General features: G+C 40.6%; 1 protein-coding gene across 1 annotated transcript in view; it reads left to right on the forward strand.

The window, feature by feature from the left end:
• The first annotated feature begins 11,918 nt into the window (after positions 1 to 11,918).
• The window catches only part of LOC142493687 (transmembrane channel-like protein 2-B), an 80,716-nt gene continuing 71,498 nt past the window's right edge, over positions 11,919 to 21,136 (forward strand). The window contains exon 1 of the mRNA XM_075598127.1: positions 11,919 to 12,029. Within this exon, the coding sequence (XP_075454242.1) occupies positions 11,984 to 12,029 (46 nt within the window). The 5' untranslated portion in view covers positions 11,919 to 11,983. The remainder of the gene's footprint in view (positions 12,030 to 21,136) is intronic.

Here is a 21,136-nt window from a genome sequence, read left to right on the forward strand (position 1 = left end):
GACTCGGTACAAGAGGGAGCACAAGAAGGTCCATAAACTGAGGCAAGCAGCTGCGGCCCGAGCGACGAAATCCGCAGAGCTCCAACATATAATGAAGAATGTGTTGATGCACACAGAGCAAGTTCCAGAAACAGGATTCTCTCACTGATGAGCTAAACTTCTTAAAAAGGGAGAAAAGTATCAGAGTAATTCAGAAATACTACAAAGCTCTTATCCAAGCAAGGTTGGAAAGAGAAATGTACAGTATCTGCGCAAACGTTCTGCAGCACTCACCATACAGGCTGCCTACAAAGGAATGAAAAGTCGTCAGCTAAATAGCAAGAATAAAGCACCCTGCCATCTCCAATCCATATGGAGAATGTAATGTCAAAGAAAAAATTATGAACATTTGAAGCAGTATGTAATCTTACTCCAGTCAAATGGTAGGAAGTGTCTGCAGCAAAGATACTACAAAAAAATGAAGGAAGCTGCTGGTGTGATTCAACCCAGATAAAGGTTCTACATCACAACCAAGCAAGCAGTGCGTTGCTATAAGCGCACCCGCAATGCCATTACGATCAGCTTTCCACACAAGTCAGGAAAGAAGAACCGAATTACAACTGAGAAGCGCAATACCAATACAGTCATGCTACTGTGGCCCCATGGCACAAGCCATATTCCTCACAATGAAAATAGCCACTAGAAAGATACAGTCTTTGGCTAGATTGAGACAGAACTGTTTCTGTGTTAACACCTCTACAGGTACAACACTAGATAACTAACAAACTGAGATGTCACGGGATTCATCTGTGAATATGGCTACAGAACCCAATGCAGGTAGTCACCCTAAACTAGAGTTCTGAGCTCAAGCACCTTGTTGAGGAGACATTACTGACCTGGAGAAAGGGCTCCAATCCCAGTGGGATTGAGGGTTCTCTTCCTCCATCCACTCTCATTCGAGCCGCAGAGATATCTCAAGTGAGAGTGGAAGGATGGGCTTTAGCCATGGCAAGCCCGAGCTTCCCACAAACAGGGGAGTTATGTAACAGGGACTTATCTCTGTTTAAATAAAGCAGCCTCAGAGCTCTGAGAATCCAGCAGAGAGATAGTTAATTGCAGCCACTCAATTAACTAGTCTCCACCTGGACTAATGAGAGCGCTGTAGAAAGCCTCATGTGAGACACAGAGAGAGATTCCTTAGTTCACATTTGGGCTAACAGAGGGACAGCAGAGAAGCCTGCATACAGACACTGTCTTGAGCACAAAGGCTGTGCTAAGATCAAGACACCCAGACACCCAGAGACCTATATTTCCTGGACACAGAGGACCCAGGATCCTGCCAGAGACTGACATGGATGGCCACCTGCTTAAGGTACCTCCTGAGACTTTGAGGTAATAGGCTGGTAATGGAATTATCCCTCCAGTCCTGCAGATCTGGGAAAGTAAGTTAGCTCTTACAAAGGGATAGTGGTTTGTTATTTTGTTGTTTTTGTATGTTTTGCCTGGGTAAAGGAACACGCTTAATAAAGCCAAGATATAATTTCAACCTAAAACAGGCTCCATTTGCATATCTCTGCACACATCTCTTACAGGTCCCCAACAGAATATGCTTGTATTAGTCAATTAAAACGGAAAACATTCTGGAACTTCAAGTGAACAACATTTTGAGAAATTATTTTTCTCCTCCCACTATTTTACCGATAGCCTGGTCTGCAGTGATAGTAAAATACTAACTGTGAAGCGCTACTGTATGTACATTAATGGCACTATATAAATAAAAACAATGTTATCTGATGTACGCAGATTACTTACCCCCCTTTTTTTTAATCATCTTTTTTACAAAAATGTATTACACTATGAGCATTGTATGCTGTTTATTTGTCTTTATTCTCTTCTAGTGTGTGTGGGGTGCTGGGCTACCCCTGTTTTACAGCTGCAGATGCTCTCTTTACTACCATATTGAGGTTATGTTCTTACCACTGTTTATGTACACTGATTGATGTGTTTATTCACTCACATTATGTTATTGGGTATTTTTTATCTGATTTTTTTTCAGTTTTACGAGTTGTCACCATTGTTGTATGTTATATATCCCAGGATTCACATTAGTAGCGCACTTTTTTCATATTTCTTTCACTTTAAAGGGTTTACCTGAGGTCTTCCCTTTAAAAAAAAAACCTGATTGTCTGAATTAAATGAGTGAAAAAGTCTTATATTCTTTGCTGGATATGTTATGCCTTTAGGTGAAGATATACCACCGTACCACCTTCTAACTTCCCATCCTCCCGTCAAATTCTCAATTAGGAGATCTACAGTAACTCTGCTCTGAACAAAGAGGATTCTTTAAACGACATAGAGCATAGATTACATTTGTTGAGGATAAATCTGCCAACCATGGATTAACCTACAAATCCCTTCGTGCTGCCTCTGATGATGCCATCCCTTGATTGACAGCGAAAGCGATTATAAAATACAAAGATGCCTCACGAAGAAACTGTACCGCTAATCTCAAAAAGATTTACTGTATGTACCAAGACAATTTTGGAGCAAAACCAGAGGAGACGAAGGCTAGATATCCTTTGAAACAATTACCCTTTTTCATAGAAATGCATTTCACCATATTCAGTAAGCAGTTAATGCATACAGTATCCAAACCATGCAAAATGATCTTTTACCATGTTTCAAATCCATGCAATATGCACATTTTCTATGCATATGAAGCAACCCCCCACATTTTATATAGATTATATACAGTAGAATTGAAAGAGACACACACATTTGGTGAGACAAATCATAGGTACATTGCAAAATATGCAATTAAATAGTTTGAATAGATTTAAATATTTTGTTTTATTTGCATATTTTTCTGGAACAGTACTTACACATCCTATGTATGTTCTGTCTTACAACATGTAGTTTATGTGAATCAGGGTTTTATAAGCTCTTTCTATCTTCTTCTCCACAAAAGCCTGTAATTACCAATCTTGGGGAGGTGAGACTTCTACTTGTGACTTTTCAGTACATTTGCATCTATTAGGCACTTATCGGGTGAAAAGCACATACAAGTGAGATGTGTGCGTACAGAGAAAGCACCATATGTTTGTCGTGTACGATTTTGCATTGGCAATGTAATATAGGAATATAGGGACTGCTTATTTACATTTCCACACCTGCAAAATTGGTGCAAAACAGCACCCTGCTTATCAAACTAAAAAAAAATATTAATTAAATAAATGGATACAGAGCACTCTCCAGGTCTTGTTAGAAAAAGAAATAAAAACACTTTTTGCATAATTTTCCACTAGAGGGAGCCCTTAGTACATGCATATATTGTATATTGTTTCAGGAACATTTTACAAAATTTACGATAGGACTGCAGGCAACATTTTGTGTCCTATGTATTTTGCCATAATGCTGTTGCACATGGGTGCACAATCTTTTCCCCTTGCGCCCCCTGCCTGCTCTCCTCCCCTGCTCGCACCACTCATGCCCACCCCTCCCCCCCCCGCTGCTTGGCTCTTGAGTCACGTTGCCATGGCAATGCGACATCACGTGACCCTCCAGCGTCATTTGACGCCGGGTTACCATTACGACGCGTTGCTGAAAGCCAAGGTAAGTTAGTTACAGAAGTCTCACGCGGTCCCAAGGCATTTAATCAAAATGCCTTGGGGGACAGTGTGGGAGCTCTGTAACTGCCCTCCCACACACCAAGAAAATCTCGCCCCCCCAGTTTGTACAATACACTATGTACATATTACCCCTGGTAAGATCATCATTATCATAATAATTTTTTTTTAAGTAAATAGAGGCCTCCACTTAAGGGGGCATGGCAACACTTTACAGTTAGTTTGAGAACAACTACCATTAAATACAATTACTTTGTTACACATGAGACAGACAGGAAAATCCATAATAATAATAATAATACAGCTCAACCCCGTTACAGCGCAATCTGCTACAACGCGGCCTGAGCGTGGCTCACGATTTAAAAACACCTCCCCACTACACTAATAATTTTACCATACCATCCAGAAATCTAACCCATGACCCTTCATACAATAGTAGCAATTCTGTAGCTGCTACACCATAGGATTGGTGTGATGTCATTGACTCTATAAACAAACTTAACTTCTACTGCACAGTACTGAAAGTAGAAGTTAAGTTTGTTCATAGTGTCAATGACATCACATCAATCCTATAGTGTAACAGCTAGAGAATCGCTACTAGTGTATGAATGGTCATTGGATTGATTCATGCATGGTATGGTATAATTGATCAATTATTATTTTATATAATAAATGATAAAATAATTTATAAATTATACATTATAATTAAAATAAAATAATAATTTTACCATAACATGCAGGAATCAAACCCACGACTCTTCAAACACTTGTAGCAATTCTGTAACTGCTACACCATAGGATTGGTGTGATGTCATTGACTCTATGAACAAACTTGTACTGCCTTTCAGTACTGCCTTTCAGTACTGCCTTTCAGTACTGCCTTTCAGTACTGCCTTTCAGTACTGCCTTTCAGTACTGCCTTTCAGTACTGCCTTTCAGTACTGCCTTTCAGTACTGCCTTTCAGTACAAGTTTTAAGTTTGTTCATAGAGTCAAGGACATCACACCAATCCTATGGTGTAGCAGCTACAGAATTGCTACCAATGTATGAAGGGTCATGGGTCAGATTTCTGCATGGTATGGTAAGATTATTAGTGAAGGAGGAGGTGTGTGTATGTATGTGTTTATGTGTGTGTGTCCGTTAGCAATAAAGCATTGAATGTTATAATGAAAAAAAAAACCTTGGAGATGTGCGCTGCGCATGTGGACGAGTCTGATGAAGCAGGGAGATGAGAGAGCTGCTGGTGTTGGTAAGTCCTCGCACGGCAGCTATTTCGTGATCTCGGTTATCATGTGATCCCGGTTATATTTGTGGTGGCGTTCTGGTGTAGTGTGAAAATATGCTACTCTTTGACATTTTCCTCTGTAAGAATGTCATAAATTAAGCTGTGATAAAATGCTACTTGTGAAAAAATGTCCACCTTGTGGATGCAATTTACAACAGGCAGAGCTTTGAGAAAATGCTTTATGTGAGAAAGCCTTGCCCAGTTCATCATCTTCTGACCCACAATTTCCGTTTTATTCCGCATAGGACCATTTCACAAGCAATGATGTCTAACTGACAGAGCTGTGCAAAAATGCTGCCTATGTGAATGTCTCAAATATGTAACTGGCCTCATAGCCCTGACTGATCCAGGGTAGGGAAAATATCACTGATAGTGAGTGATGTTTAACAGGCAGATTCGTGAGAAAATGCTAGCTGTAAAAACTTCATACCTGATCTAGCGTCTACTCGCACCTTAATTCCCTGGCTTGTCCATGGTAGGAAAATGTCACAGACAGAGCTGTGGCAAAATGCTTTGTGTGAGAACAGAAAACCTGATCCAGAATCTTCTCAGCCTCACCATCCCTAGCTAGACCAGGGAGGAAAAATAGCACAGACAATTGGCAGAACTGTGAGAATATGCCACCTGTTTCAGCTTATTTTCCTGGCAAGTCCATGGTAGCAAAATGGCACTGGTAGTGATGTCTAACAGGCCGTGCTGTGAGAAAATGTTACCTTCTGTGTCAGGATAACTACAGTAGTTAAGTTATATCATCCTGAGTTGTTCAAGGGTAAGCACACTCCTGAGGAAGAAAGCAGTTGCTTTTGAAACGCGTAGAGTGGGAGTTTTCATTCAGACCGGAGCATACAGCAGAGAAGTTGCAGGAAGATCCAGCACTCACCGCGCGACGAACCCAGAAGTGACGTCAGACGCCAGTCGGAGCAGTGTAACAGCTGACCGGGGGCTGAGGCAGAGGAGTGGGGAAACGTTGCAGGACGGTGAGCCAGCTGGCTAAAATCTTCCTACACTAATGCAGTGTGATATGCCCGTATTTTATTGTTAGAATGTGAGTACTGCACCGACACACTTTATTCGAGCAAATACCCGGTATGTACCTGGCAGATACCTGGAATGCGCCGCTCCTCACCTCTGACAAGCCCCGTTGCATTTGCCTTCCCAGCCTGGGTTCATGCCTGGCTGACGGGCGGCTGATCTGTTAAATGATAATGATTAGGATTTAATAGGCTGCAATGCTTCGCGTGTCTACCAGATGGCATAAATTCATGAATTGTAATGCAGTATATATATATGTACTGTGCAGTATTGCAGCCAGCGGGAATAAAATGCTTCAATCCCTGCCGGAAAATAACTCAATGCACTCGGGCAGAAAACAGTCACAAACCTCAATACACCCGGGTATACCTGAATTCGTGGGACTAGCCGAGCTCGAATAAAGTGTGTCGCCAGTGTATAATATTTTATTGTTATAAAGCTATTTTATCTCGAGTGATCTGTGCTATGCCAGTTTTTCTCTCAACATTGGGGTACGTGATCCTGGGGACCCGATCCACTCTGATGACAACTGCATCATCCACTTACCTGTGACTGTTTGAGTCAACCCTGCCTATTTGACTCTTACATCTTGTAAGTAGTTAATTCATTAGAGCCAAGTCATTTGAAGGCTTTTTTCCACGTTGCCTTTTTTTGCTGCACTTAAATTTATTTTTGTTTCCTCCCCATGCTCCCTGTGGATTTTGTGTGTTTTGTTGTTCAAGGGTAAGAAAATGGCAGACAGGGATGTCCAATAGGTTGTGCTATGGGAAAATGTTACCTGTGAGAAAGTCATACCTGATCCAGCATCTCCTAACCCCTTAATTTCCTGTGTGGTCCAAGATAAGAAAGTTGTGTAATGAATGTCTACCAGGCAGAGCTCTGAGAAAACTGTATTAACAATTTAAATGTCGGTCCCACCCAATGTTTTGTTTTCACATTCCCCTCAATGTTTTGTTTTCCCATTTCACAACTATATGCTGCTGCTTTATTTTCCACACTCGCTCCTCCCGTCCTTTATGTACCCACATTTCTGTACTGTACCCTAACTCTGGGCCCTCTGCTTCTTAGTTCATCATTTGCCTCTGCGCAATCTCATGCAATAACTGATCATTCTCTTCTCCCAGCTCTCTGTTTCCATTTCCAATTAATCAAGTAAAACTACCCTACAAACTCTGTTCTGAGTGCCTTGTAATTAGAGATAGGTGAAATTTTCGCAGAAATTCAAATCTACTGCAGATTTTTCATACTTATTATACAGTAATAATATGCTGTTATTATTATACCACAATTCACTACTAGTTCTAGTTTTCTAGTTTATTACTGTTATTTGTTAATTAGCATTACAACTGTAGTCAGTGTGTCCAGTCCACATATAAACCTATATACCAGTCCACTGACCCACCATGCCAGTGCTGCCGCTAGTTAATAACAATATAATATCTAATTAGTGTACACTCTACTAAATCTAACTGCACCAGTTTCATTGGATTGCTTGCTCTTAGGGCTGCTAGATGTGTATTTGCTATAGCCATTAGCCAGGTCAAACATTTACTTAATAAAACTTGTAGTATTTAACTGTGACTGACTGGACAGGCCCCTTTCTGTGTGTATCCATTGCCGGTCCACTCAACTGGTTGTGGTGGCCTTTTATTTCCTTTATCTAATATATAAGTGTAGCCCTGTGTGGTTTGGGCTATAGGTCTGCCCACCTCCTGGCTAATACCTGCGTAAGGGCAGGTTTGCCAGGAGCAATCATGGGTTTTCCCCACTTCATGCAGTACAGTGAGTCAGTGAAGGCAGTGTCATCAGGCTTTGTGCCCAATTAGAGACACAGGGGTGGTGCATGCTAGAGCTTGCTTAATGTACTGCCATTTCCTATTTAGTGTGTCTGTCCCTACCATGAGAGGGGCAAGGTTACCCAGACCAAGCTGCCAGGGCTCTGGAAAGCTTGAGGCCTCCCTCTGGGGAGTGCGGGTATACCCATACCTCCTATCCTACCAGAGGATAGGGGAAGAGCTAGAACCTCTCGGTGCCCTTGGCTGGGAGCTGTGTTCAGGGACATCCTAAAGGAGAAGACCTGCTGTGTTATCTATGCTGCTGATTAAGGAGACCAAATAAAGAGGCTGCTGTATTTTATCTATACCTCCTGCCTGAGATTGAAGTATATTGGGAGGAGGGGAAGGAGTTTTTTCGCATATACTTCACCCCATGCAACTGGGGGCTGCACAAGATAGAGGCGCTGCACCTGTAAGTAAGATTGGGGCACAACCCCAGAAGCCTGTCCTGTTATCCCCCATGCCATTGCGGGAGACTCAGGGCCCCCTGTTGCCAGCAGGTATGCACCACACTGTAGGATGTAACCAGAGCAGTATATTCCTTAGGATACCCTATGTGAGATTGCGGGGGGTGGGGGAATAAGGGTTACATACCTATATATATATATATATGTATATGTAGTCGTGTCCCCTCTTACCTCCGGTGCCGACAAGGGGGATGGCTGCGATGTATGGGAGCGGCGGAGCTCCGCAGAGAAACCGGCAAGCGAGGGCTGCCATCTTGTCGTTCACGCATGCGCAATTGCAGCTGTACGCATGCGCAGAGAGGCGAGAATTTGCGGCTGACATTCTAGGTTTGCGCATGTGCAGTGGAGTCTTTGCGCATGTGCAGTCCCCAGAGTTGCAGCGGCCATCTTAGGAGAGGCTCCACAAGGGACTACATGTCCCAGGAGCCTGAGAGACATGCAGGTAGAATGTTGACTCAGTTTGGCAGTTACAGGCAGTTACTGGAGTTGCTGGCAGTTACTGGCAGTTGAAAGAAGGGGAGAACCGTTGAGGTAGTGTCCAGGGAGCAGTGCTCCCCTGGACTACGAGAGCTCATCCCAGGCTCCCAGCTGCGGAAGCTCAGGCCTTCTGTGAGCCACAGGTAAGGGCAGCACACGTAGTTCCCTTAGACACGGGGGAAAGGGGCTACATATATATTATTTTTTTTGTTTGTTTGTTTTTACTACAGCTAGTAGTATAATTTTAAAGTACATTTTTTTGATAACAATTAGTGGAGTGCCTGGTGGTCTAGTGTTGGGTGATGGGTGGTGGGTGGTTGGCTGGAGACTTGGGAGGGGAGTGTTGGGGACAGAAGGGGAGTGGTTGGGGACTGAAGTCGATTGGAGTAGAACTGTGTGCTGCTACTGCCACCTGCCAATGCCAGAGAGGCAAGTAGGACAAGTATATAGCAGCAGATCATCTGAGTCTGTCTAACTCTAGGCTAGCTAGAAGCAAGTCTAGTATAGCACTAGTATATATAACAAGTGATATGACAGGAATAACTGGACCTATAGCACATGAGAGAGAAAGAAAAAAAAGAAAACAACACATAGTGTAATCTGATATGCAAAACCAGCAAAAAGCCTGCTGCTACAAGGTGCACTTACAAGATGATCCGCCTCGGATCAGCCAGTTATTTTGGACCGCGGATTTGCGGAAATCAGTCTCAAAAAGAACGATTCGCCCTTTTCTGATTTTTTTTTATCATTGACAGTTCAATCCATGGATTACGCAACCCGTTGGAGGATTTGAGAATACAATCCACAGATTCCACAATCTGTTGGATGATTCTTAAATATTCTCCAATGGATGGCTGAATCTGCGGATTGGATTCAACAAATCCGTCAACGGATTGTATCTAGTGGTGGTTTTTGATTAATCTGCAACAAAGCCTTTTACACACGAATTGTACATGCAAGGGCTTACATCATAGCAAAGCATGCCAATCTATTTTTAAAGGTTACATTAGAAACGGTTTGTCATACTTCAGAGCTAGGAGAATGGACCCCAATGCCTCCTAAGTAAATCTGCAGTAGTGTAATTTAAAACACATTTGGGAATATGTATCAAGGCAAAAAGGGTGCCATTCTGGGGCAAAAACCTGTTCTATATATAAATAAGAAAAAAATATTTGATACATGCAATCTGTTTTTTGGCCAGAATTGTATCACTTTTGCCTTGATACATATGCTCCATTGTATTTCTTTACGTTTACCATATGCATAAGGTACATTCAAAATTAATAACATTTCTCACCTAGTGTTACAGTCTATTAACTGATCAAATTACTAGCACGTACAGTACTTTGCTTACTGAACAAGCAGGCTGGCAACAGCTTACAACTTACCACCTTTATCAAGTGCCAAGGTTATTATGCGTAATGTATCCTTTCCAGTTGCACCTACAGTATTTATATAGTATCAGGCTTTTAGTCAAATACACCTTTTACTTTCTTAATGTTTAGATGTGACTCAACCATCACTGTAAGTCAATGTGAAGCATACTATTAACAGGGAATGAAACATTATGAAAGCGTTATAATATATCTTCAACCTCATCTTCAACAATGTTGAAATATTATTTTAAGTAAACGGGAAAGGAGCTAATTTAGAGGATCTAGACAGAAGCTATCAATAAACTTTTTTGAGAGCCAGGAAACATAGCGATCCTAAAGATATGGGTGCATGGCTGTTTATCATAGTTATATGATCCAAAAAATAGTGAAACAGTGGTGCAGCAATAACTTTTTTTTACGATAATGATGGTGTTATTTTCCCTTAGTTGTGCAGGCAAGATACTTTCACCTTTATCGGGACGATGGGTTAAATATTGCACAAGGTAAATCATTAACGGAATCTTGATAACCTCCATCATAACATTGCAGGAATAAGATGCAGTATTTTTTATTTTTTTTTACCTGGTGCGATATTAACCGCCCTTGATGCATCCAGGTCAGAGTGTAAACTGTAATGGACAATATACAAATGAGGCATTATCATAACATTGCATATCCATTAAAATCCATCAAGCGTAACGTGTAGAATGAATGTTATATCATTTAATGTATACCTAAACTTGGCATTACTCCCATCCAGACACTGAAAGGACTCTAACGCCACAGTGAGACATAATTGAAAAAAGAAAGCATTATTTGTATCTCTCTCAGCTTCAGGAAAACCCCTACTGTATATCAGGGTCTTTATAATTGTAACAAAGAGACAGGAATAATGTCATGTTACTAAAGATAACACAATGAGTTTGCAAATAGCACAATAAATATTATATGCATTAAGTAAATATTGTGCACTTTATCATTTGTTGGACTGGAGGTGTATTAAATCTTGCACCAGCATTAACACACCTACATTAACAGGCGCATGACCAGGGAGGCTGCCAGGTGGTTCCCCTCTCCCCCCGCCCTCTACCCACACGTAACGTACAAATAAAGACACTGGAGGTAAAATGGCAGCCGCTATTTATTTATACAGAAAACCTAACAGGGGTAAAAGCCACTCCCTGCCAGAGTGCTCCTTTGACAGGAGGGGGAAGGGACAGTCAGCCAGCCCTCAAACTGCTGACCTCGTGTCCCCTACACGAGCGGCTCTCGAGGTCATGGATAAATGACCTTGCCCACTCGTACTCCCCCCGGGCTCAAACAGCCCAGCTCCCAGTCTGGCAAGAACAAGCACCTACCCCCCAAGGGCCGAAACCGACGGGCCTATTTAACCCCTACTACCAAAAAACACATGTATCAAATAAATATTGATATCCCATTGTTTTCAGTACAATGTATAACATTTGTATTGGGTGCTGTTTTTGCATCAGTTTTGCAACTGGAAGACTGAATAAAATCCCAAACGTATTTCAAATGAAGGACAATATCTACTGCAATTTCACCATACAGTTAACATGTCCCTTCTGACTGTTTTCCGATTTGGGAAACAGACATGTTTCAGTAAGTACAGTAGTAACTGTTACATCCTCTTTTCCATCAGTAGTCACCATGGCCACCAATGCAATACACTGACTCGTGTCACCTTCTTTTGCTGGAAAAGAATTGGGTGTGGTGACTAGTTTATTATTTAACATTAGATTGTATTACTTAACATTAGCAGAATACATAGTTGAATTAGTGTAGCTTCTTACTGAAACGGTCAGTCATTTACCTGGCAGGTGCTGAGGGGACCCCGGAGAAACAAGTTACTAGCAATAAACAAGAATATTTTCTTGTAAGATTAAACATGGTGAGAAAAGTGAAAAATCAGATGGAGATCCTAATGGATGAAGGTATGTGCGCAAGAATGGCTACTGTTACTTTACACTGCATGTGCTAAGATATAGTTTTACTGATAACCTGGATTGGACTGGTTCCCAAATGACATATTGCTTAAAGAGGCAATCCTCTCTGCAATGTGCACTGTGCAATGCTGTAATATAAAAGTGTGGATTTATTAATCAACATTTCGGTGCTCCCGCACCTTTGTCAAGATACAAAAGTGGCTTACTCCCATTGTCATACTTATGTAACCATTAGTGACTTAATACGATGTGAGAAACACTTAAAAATGGCTCAATCCTAACTCATTATACATATTGTTCTGTTCATTTTAAATAAAGTTTGTAAGATCAATATTACTTATGTGTGTAATAACCAAATTAATATGGACAGCCTATACAAATTATGGAAAAAGCTATAAATATGTAAATAAATTAAAAAAAACATGTGTATTAAGTGCTGAAAATAACATGTATAATGTTAAATTATACATTTTTTATGAGAATATACAGGTTCTTTACAAGATCAACACTTTCCAATATTAATACTATTTCCAACAGGTATAATATATAACTTAGTGATCTGAATAAAAGCAGTTAACTATACTTATATTACTTTACAGTATTACCATATAGATAACCAGGGAAATATTCTATAAAAGACAAAAGAGAGGACTCCTTATTTATATTATGATGTAATATAAACATGATAGTATAATTAATAAGGAATGTCTTGGAATGTATCCACATGTTTTCAGATCAGAGACAAACACAGATAATCATAATAAAGCACCACAGTGAGTGATGCTATAACTGTCTAACTGCCAGAGTTACACACACTTAGTGCATCTCTGCACACCCAAAGCATGTTTCATTTCTACTAAAGGATTTCACAACATAATAAAATATTTACAGGCTAGTACAGATTCATGGAGAAAGTAATAATTATCTCTTATCTAAAAGACATGCCAAGTCTTGACTATTATTCACTCTATGGGGATTCATTATATCCAACATAAATATCCACTACGCATCTCTTTGAAGCAACTTTCTTTGTACATTCCCTCCTCTCGTCTGTGCAAACAATTGCTCAATGACCATGCATTTAAGGCACGCAGTTTTATGACTGTATTCCAAAAAATTAGCAGCTACAGGGTTCTCATCCTCCTTCATTTCTCCCCGTTCTGCTCTTTCCTCAGCACATTTGATGTTAATTCTGTGCTTAATAAAGCATGTCTTAAAACGTCTGTTAGTCTTCCCTATATATCCCTGACCACATGGACATTTCAAGAGGTATATCACATTCCGACTATTGCAATTTAAGTAAGAACTCATTTTAAACCCTTTTCCTGTTCTTGGGTGATAAACTCCTGACCTTGGATGACAGAATGACATATTGAGCAATTCTTACAATTACTGTAATGTAAATAAGATTAATGTACAAGTCCGGTGTTTGGAAGCAGCGCTTTCCAGAGTAGAGGAGAGGACCAGTGCTGGGAGGAACGCGAGGGACGTCATCCGAGTCATTGGGATTCCGGAACCCGGAAGTAGCGGAGGCCTGGAGTGGGTGAGAACGCGACTCACCCAGCTCCTGGGAGTCACGGCGGCCCCTTTAATTTCGTAGATTGATCTGCCCTTATGTAAGCATGCATTCCTAAGCGGGGTCTGTCCTTTTATAAATTTTTTATAGTACCATCTGCACGATTTTTGCTCTCTTCTTTTTCTCTTGGGTTATGCTGTAACGAGCTTACCACCACCCCCGCTTGCCACACTTTGGGATATGCCCTTTATTTTCCTGCCATTCGTGAGTATAACCATTGGAGATTATTGATTGACTGAAGGCTTACTGTGTTCTGCAATACTGCTCTATGTTGTTTTTTTTCTTTTTATCTTTCTCCGTTGGTGATACGTCCCCCGCTCCACTAATTTTTTGGATGCTGATTGTGGAGGATATTTGAAAAGTATCCTGTTCCAGGGTTCTGAGTGGAGGAGTATATTTACCATAATTTTTTCTGAACCTACCTAATACTGACACTGGGATTTATATATTCACACAATTTCCAGTGATTTGTCACATTTATCATGTTTGTTATATTTTAGACACTTCTGATACATTTGTGTTTTGTAATTAATGCACCTTTAATCACTTTATTAGATTCATTTTAGTTACTCACTGCATTAGTGCTGAGTGCCACACTTTCTTTTTGCTTATATGTTCGAACAGCTAGTACTGTATACTGGTGAATGAACTGTATTCTATTTTTGAGAGAGATTTTGGTCAGAGCGGACCCGATAGTCCAATAGACCCAATATAAATATGCCAAATTAAACATAGTTTTTTCAAGTAAAAAATGATGCTATACAGTAGTTGTAAGAAGTTTACATCTGGAGGCAAATCCTCACTAGCATGAATGCCCTGGACCATGCAAACTGGACCATAGAGATGCTGCCGAAGAGGTGAACTGACAGTAAGAGGAAGTTCAAAAAGAAGCTGTCAGACCCATATCATTGTAGCAAGCAGGACTGGAGTATGAGCAGGGCTATACCTGGCTTCTTATGATGAACAAATGATGGTGGTAATTTCCCCATTCCATCCCTCATATTACAAACCTTAATACTATATAAAGCCAAGTTACATACAGCTAACAATTTTAATATCTGTAATGTTTTTATATTTTTTACATAAACGTAAAAATAGAAAAATTGTATATTGCACTCCAAAGATGGCAACATCTTCCTACTGATGAATGTTCTGCATTGATGACGCAAAACATTCTCTTTTCTATACCTCATTGGGAGCCCACTCAAGGTAAGAATGTCTGTATTTTATTCTTGATTATTGTTTGTGAAACTTTTTAAAATTCTGAATGATGTACAATAAAATAACTTTTGGGGGGCATTTAATTAGAGTTAATAGACATTTCCTTTTTCTAATATTTTTTTTTTGCATAACAAAAGTTAATGTAGCCTTAACCATACAGTAATATTTGCCATTCATTAGTATATTTGACGGATACTTAAGACATACTGTACAGTAGCAACTTCAAAATAATTTTAACGCATTAGTATTTTGTGTGTTCAAACATTAAACACTTAATTTTCACATGTATTATCACTTACCAGAATAAATTGTATTGAACTGATCATACTGATCATACAAATTAAAACTAAGCAGCCAATGTGGATCTGACCTACTACAATCTAGGTTCCTAAGACTTGGTGCCCCAGCAATTGCCAAACCAATTGCTTCCATAGTCAACTCTATCCTGTATGCAGGCCATATCCATAAGACCTGGAAAACTGCCAGAGTTGTCCCAATCTTCAAAAGTGGGGACAAAAACACTGTCTCAAACTACAGGCCAATCTCCCTTCTCCCAATCCTATCCAAAGTCATGGAAAAATGTGTCCACTCCCAATTAAGCGATTACTATAACAAGACAAATTTCCCTATCCAATTCCAATCTGTCTTTCGCCCCAAACACTCCACGGTAACTACCCTGCTAAAAGTTTACAATGAAATCCAGTGTGAAATGGAACGGGGTCAACTCACTGGTGCAATATTCCTAGATTTTGCAAAGGCTTTTGATACTGTTGATCATGCTATCCTGCTTAACAAACTCCAGAGCTCTGGAATAGGGAAGAATGCTTTAAATTTGTTTCAGTTCTACCTATCAGGTAGATCCCAACATGTGTCCATCTCAGGCTCTAACTCCAACCCCCTGGATATCACCTGTTGTGTCCCGCAAGGCTCTGTTCTGGGGCCCCTACTCTTCTCAGTGTTCATTAATGATCTTCCCACAACTTGTAAGGAAGCCTCAATACACATGTATGCAGATGACACAATCCTATATGCACACAGCCATAGCCTCTCTGACCTTCAACACATACTTCAGTCTGACTTTTTGAGACTCGAAAACTGGATTTCCCAAAACAAACTGTTTTTAAACACTGACAAGACTGTAACAATGGTATTTGAGACCAAGACTACATTTTTAAAGCTTCCAGTGACTGAGCTCCATATCAGAACCAATGCTAACACCACCCTATTTCCTGTTACTAGTTTTAAATACCTGGGCATATGGTTTGACTCCCACTTAACATTCGGAATGCACATTGATACCCTGACATCCAAAACCTATGCCAAACTAGGTGTACTTTACAGGAACAATTCCTTCCTAAGCCTGCTGGTCAGAAAGCGTATTGCACAGCAGAAGCTAATGCCAATTATCGACTATGGAGACATAGTATATGGCTCGGCACCCCAAACCCACCTTGGCAAACTTGACACTCCCTACAATTCAACTTGTTGTTTTGTTCTCCAATTCAACTACCACACACATCACTGCGAAATGCTCAAAGAACTAGATTGGTCATCACTCGAGTCTAGGCGCAAAGTTCACTTTTCCTGTCTTGCCTTCAAATACTTTCTGGGCAAGCTACCCACCTATCTGAACAAGCTCCTCACCCCTACCACATGCAGCACTTATCATCTGAGATCTGACTCCAAAAGACTATTCATGATCCCAAGGCTCCTCCTTCTCTTACCGTGCACCCCAAAACTGGAACAACCTCCCTGAGACTCTCACATCCACCACCAGTTTAAGTTCTTTCAAAACTAAGGCTGTCTCACATTTTAATCTGGTCTGTAACTGTTACATAAGCCTATTATATACATCTTCTCTAAATGTGCATGCAATGTATTGTATATAATGTATACCCTGTTCATTTATGTAACTGTATTTGTAACCATGTATTATTTGTCATATTAACTATGCCCAGGACATACTTGAAAACGAGAGGTAACTCTCAATGTATTACTTCCTGGTAAAACATTTTATAAATAAAAAATAAAATAAAAAATACTGTATATCTTTCTTACCTGCACAAAAGTACTATCTCAGACAAGCTGAAGCTGCCTCAATGCCTGTTGAGCAAAAAGAAACACTCATATTGTGACTAATAGAAGTCATGTCACACTATTCAGCCTCAACAGCCACTGATGCCCCTTCACCAGCCCTCCTTATTGCTCCAGAACCTGTGGCTGCTTAAGTGGCTATCTGCTTTACCACCTGTAACCTGTAAAAATTTGAGTTATTAGTACATTTAAGATTTTTTTTGTTTTTTTGTTTTATCATATACATTCATAACTGTCAACAAATCTCCTCATGCAAAGGACTGAGGTCTTGACCTTTTCAGAGAGATGGTGGCTGCTAATATGGTGGGACTTTTGCTATGGATTTGCATAAGGGAAGCACAGGGAAGGAAGTTTGGGGAGGGGACACTGGGTAAGGAGTTTGGGAAGGAGTCAGTTAGTAAGCAGTTGAGGAAGGGAAAAATAGTTAAGGCGGCCCTGGCTGACTAAACAGGGAAGGCGTGTACATGTAAACATTTATAGTTAACAGTTAAATATGTTGGCAATGTGAATGTTCGGGACCTCTGGTTTTTGATTGAGATCGGGCTATATGTTAGCTTGCAAACGACTATATGCTGTGTAGAACACAACAAGCAGGGCTATACTTTAGCACAACACCAGATTTATATCTGTAGATATGTGTGCCTCATTGTAAAGTATTTCTGCCAAAGAATTATATGAGGAGTCCAACATCCATATCCTGAGTCACCTGGGGAAACATACATACAACATTATATTGGTATTATATATAGTAAGCTGCACGTTCAGGAAACGATACTACATCACCCATCTCCATATCTGTCTTCTAGAAATGGTGACCAAGGGATGAGAGATGCAGAATATGGTCATCGTTGACAGGAGCCTGTAAATCCAACAACCACATTCAGAATGCATAATGTGTCATCATATACCTCCCGTCCTGAAAATTGAGGGAATAAAATTGCTTTTAGTTGCAGTACTCAGTGAAGCTATTTTCTTCCCAGTGCCTATCTCAGGATTTTTGTTTTCCATTTCTGTGTATCATCATCATGACCTAGAATGACAAGTTGCTTTATTAATGAAGTATTTCCTCCTATAGATCGCCATTTAAGTATCATTTTTCCTATACTGACTTTCACTTTCCTAAGAGACCCCAATGGGTCCTAAGCTCTTCTGACAGAAGTATGTGCGCTGTTTGGACATTATTATGTTTTAAGTTTAAAACCATCCAGTAACTTAATATATTCCAATTGGAAATATGTACATCTAGCTATCTAATCTATTTACAGATTGCCTGTCCCATGCTCCATCTCTTATCCCCTGTTTCCATTTTATTTCTAAATCTATATTCTAAACTTGTGTTACTTTTCAAAACAATTAGTTATTTTTACCACAGTAATCACAAAAAGGTTTAACGCCTAAATAATATATTTTTTAATTGTAGCAATGTGTGCTAAATACAATGCTAGGGTTGCTAATTAGAATGCAAATGCATCCTCTAATTACATAGGCAAGAGTGTTACATTGAACAACAGTATTGCAAATGTATGCAAATGAAGAATTAATGACTAATGGCATGGTATGTACATAGACAGCCTAAAAGGGATAATAGAAATGCATAATATTAAGTGTTTTGCCTATTAATATATTAAGTGACCAACTCATAACTAGTTGGCTACTTGGGCTACTAAAGACTTAACATTTGCACATACGGTATGGATGGTATTCCGTTTATGTTTTATTTGTAGGGTTTGTATGTTGTATGTTGTATGTTAACATATCTGTGCCTGTAGGCATTCCTTTGCAATGCATTAGAAGCCTCAGGTACTGTATAGGGTTTTGTTAAAAGGCATATTACATAACACAATAGTAGAAAACAATGATATCTCCACCCCCTGCCCCCCCAACCCCACCCCCGCATACACAATTGCATCGCTTGCGCTGATTAATGCAGATTTCTATGAATTAGCATTATTTAACACTGTTATTTTTTTGGTGTATGCAAATTAGACATATAATATTGTAACCCACTTATGAATATGGAATTCTTAGTAAATACTGCAGAATTCTCCCCCCCCCCCCCCATTGCTGCAATCGCAATATTTAATAATATATAAAATAATAAAAATAGCATCTTTATTATATTTTGGCCTATATCTGGTCACTCTTCCATGTCCCTACTGTATGTCTGTTTCTCTCTCTTTCTCTCAAATTTTCACTGGTCTTTTCACTGATCTTATCCAAATTCTCTAAATATCACTTTGTACACACCTCTTTCCCCGGCAATCTCTGTTTTTGCTAAAGATTAGATTGGAGTATACTGTATGTACATGTACTTGCTTTTGAGGAAAAAATATATATATATATAAACTGCTTATGTATATGACTTTACAGTATGCACTGGCTCCTACTGATTTATAATTAATGTAGTGCAAACTTAGGGCCTCATGCAGTAAGCGACGATTATGTGAAATCGGCAAGCTTATCGATTAGTCATGTTATTGGCGTTTTTCCCTCTCCGTATGCAGTAAGTGCCGAATACATTCAAAATCAACCAGAAAACAAATCCGCCCACTCTCACGATGATGAGCCGATCACACACAGGTGTATCGGCGTGCGTGGCGGGGTGCTGTTAGGTTGCACAATCACAAATCTTGCTGAATCAGGCGAAACAAGCATGTTTTTGATTGCGCGCCATATTTAAAGGCAACGTGTATTGCTAATCATTCTCTGTGTTGTTGGGAGTGAGAGAGAGAGAGAGACGCACAGAGCTGGACGATTGAAGATTTGCATATTGACTGAGAGACTTGTTGTGTATTGGGTGAGCTTTGTCCTTTGTTGTTTTGTTTACATCTTTGTCTTGTTTTATATGTGGAAGTGGGTCGTGTGATTGCCTGTACATTTCTTGTCTGTTTTTTGTGAGTGCTGGAAGTATGCCCGCAAAGCGTGGGAAGAGTGATGCTGGTGGGAGTGGGAGTGCTACTCGTGGGAGTACGCGTCGGAGTGAACGTTCTGTTCAGGGGAGTGATGTTGCTGGTGCACCGAGTGGTGTTGCTGGGAGTGGGAGTGCTGTTGCTGGGAGTGGGAGTGCTGTTGCTGGGAGTGTGAGTGCTGTTGCTGGGAGTGGGAGTGCTGTTGCTGGGAGTGGGAGTGCTGTTGCTGGGAGTGGGAGTGCTGTTGCTGGGAGTGGGAGTGCTGTTGCTGGGAGTGGGAGTGCTGTTGCTGGGAGTGGGAGTGCTGTTGCTGGGAGTGGGAGTGCTGGTGCTAGGAGTGTGAGTGCTGGTGCTAGGAGTGTGAGTGCTGGTGCTAGGAGTGGGAGTGCTGGTGCTAGGAGTGTGAGTGCTGGTGCTAGGAGTGGGAGTGCTGGTGCTGGGAGTGCTGCTGGTGGCGCAGTTGCTGATGGGGTGTCTGGTGGTGGCGTGCTTGCTGGTGGCCAGCTTTTGGAGGCTCTTCCATTGGAAGAAGGAGAGTCCAGTCAGCACCAGCCAAGCTCTGACCCTAAACCTGCTCGGAAAAAACGTGTGGAGAAGCCACGTAATCCTCGCTTCAATGACCAGGAAAATAGGGCTCTTGTCACTGGCATTCTGGAGCACTATGACAGTCTCTATGGACATTTAGTAGGTAAGTGTAACTTTACATTTATTATTCAAATACATGTGATCCTAGGTCATCTGAGTTTTGTTCATATGCAAATATGGGTACACAATATCTTTCTATGTTCATTAGTGTGGAAACACAGCTTTTTATCATGCCTTACAAGGACAAATAAACACAGGCGGTCAATTTGCCAGAACTGCATACAATATGAATGCAACCTTGCTTACATGTATAGGTTTAGTAGTGAATGCTCATGTGCTGCACATATTACACATAAAACAGCATGTTTGCTATCTCTTGGAACAGCTAGCAGTGTAGGAAACTGGTGCTTATATTATTATTAATTTACCTCATATCTTTTATATGTTTTTCAAGGGCGGACAAGTGCAGCAAGCAAAAAAGAAATGTGGGACACAATAGTCATTGGTGTCAATGCCTGTGGGAATAGTGTCAGGGACAAGTATCATTGTCGGAAAAGATTTGATGATATTAGGTCCAAATTGAAAAAGAAAATACAAGACCAACGCGTGCATGCTACTGGCACTGGAGGTGGGCCCACACCACAACGTCTCATATTGACTCCATTGGAGGAGCTGCTTCGGCCAAAATTACTTACCGTCGTCGTGGAAGG

This window comes from Ascaphus truei, chromosome 1, assembly GCF_040206685.1.
Source record: "Ascaphus truei isolate aAscTru1 chromosome 1, aAscTru1.hap1, whole genome shotgun sequence".
Taxonomy (NCBI): domain Eukaryota; kingdom Metazoa; phylum Chordata; class Amphibia; order Anura; family Ascaphidae; genus Ascaphus; species Ascaphus truei.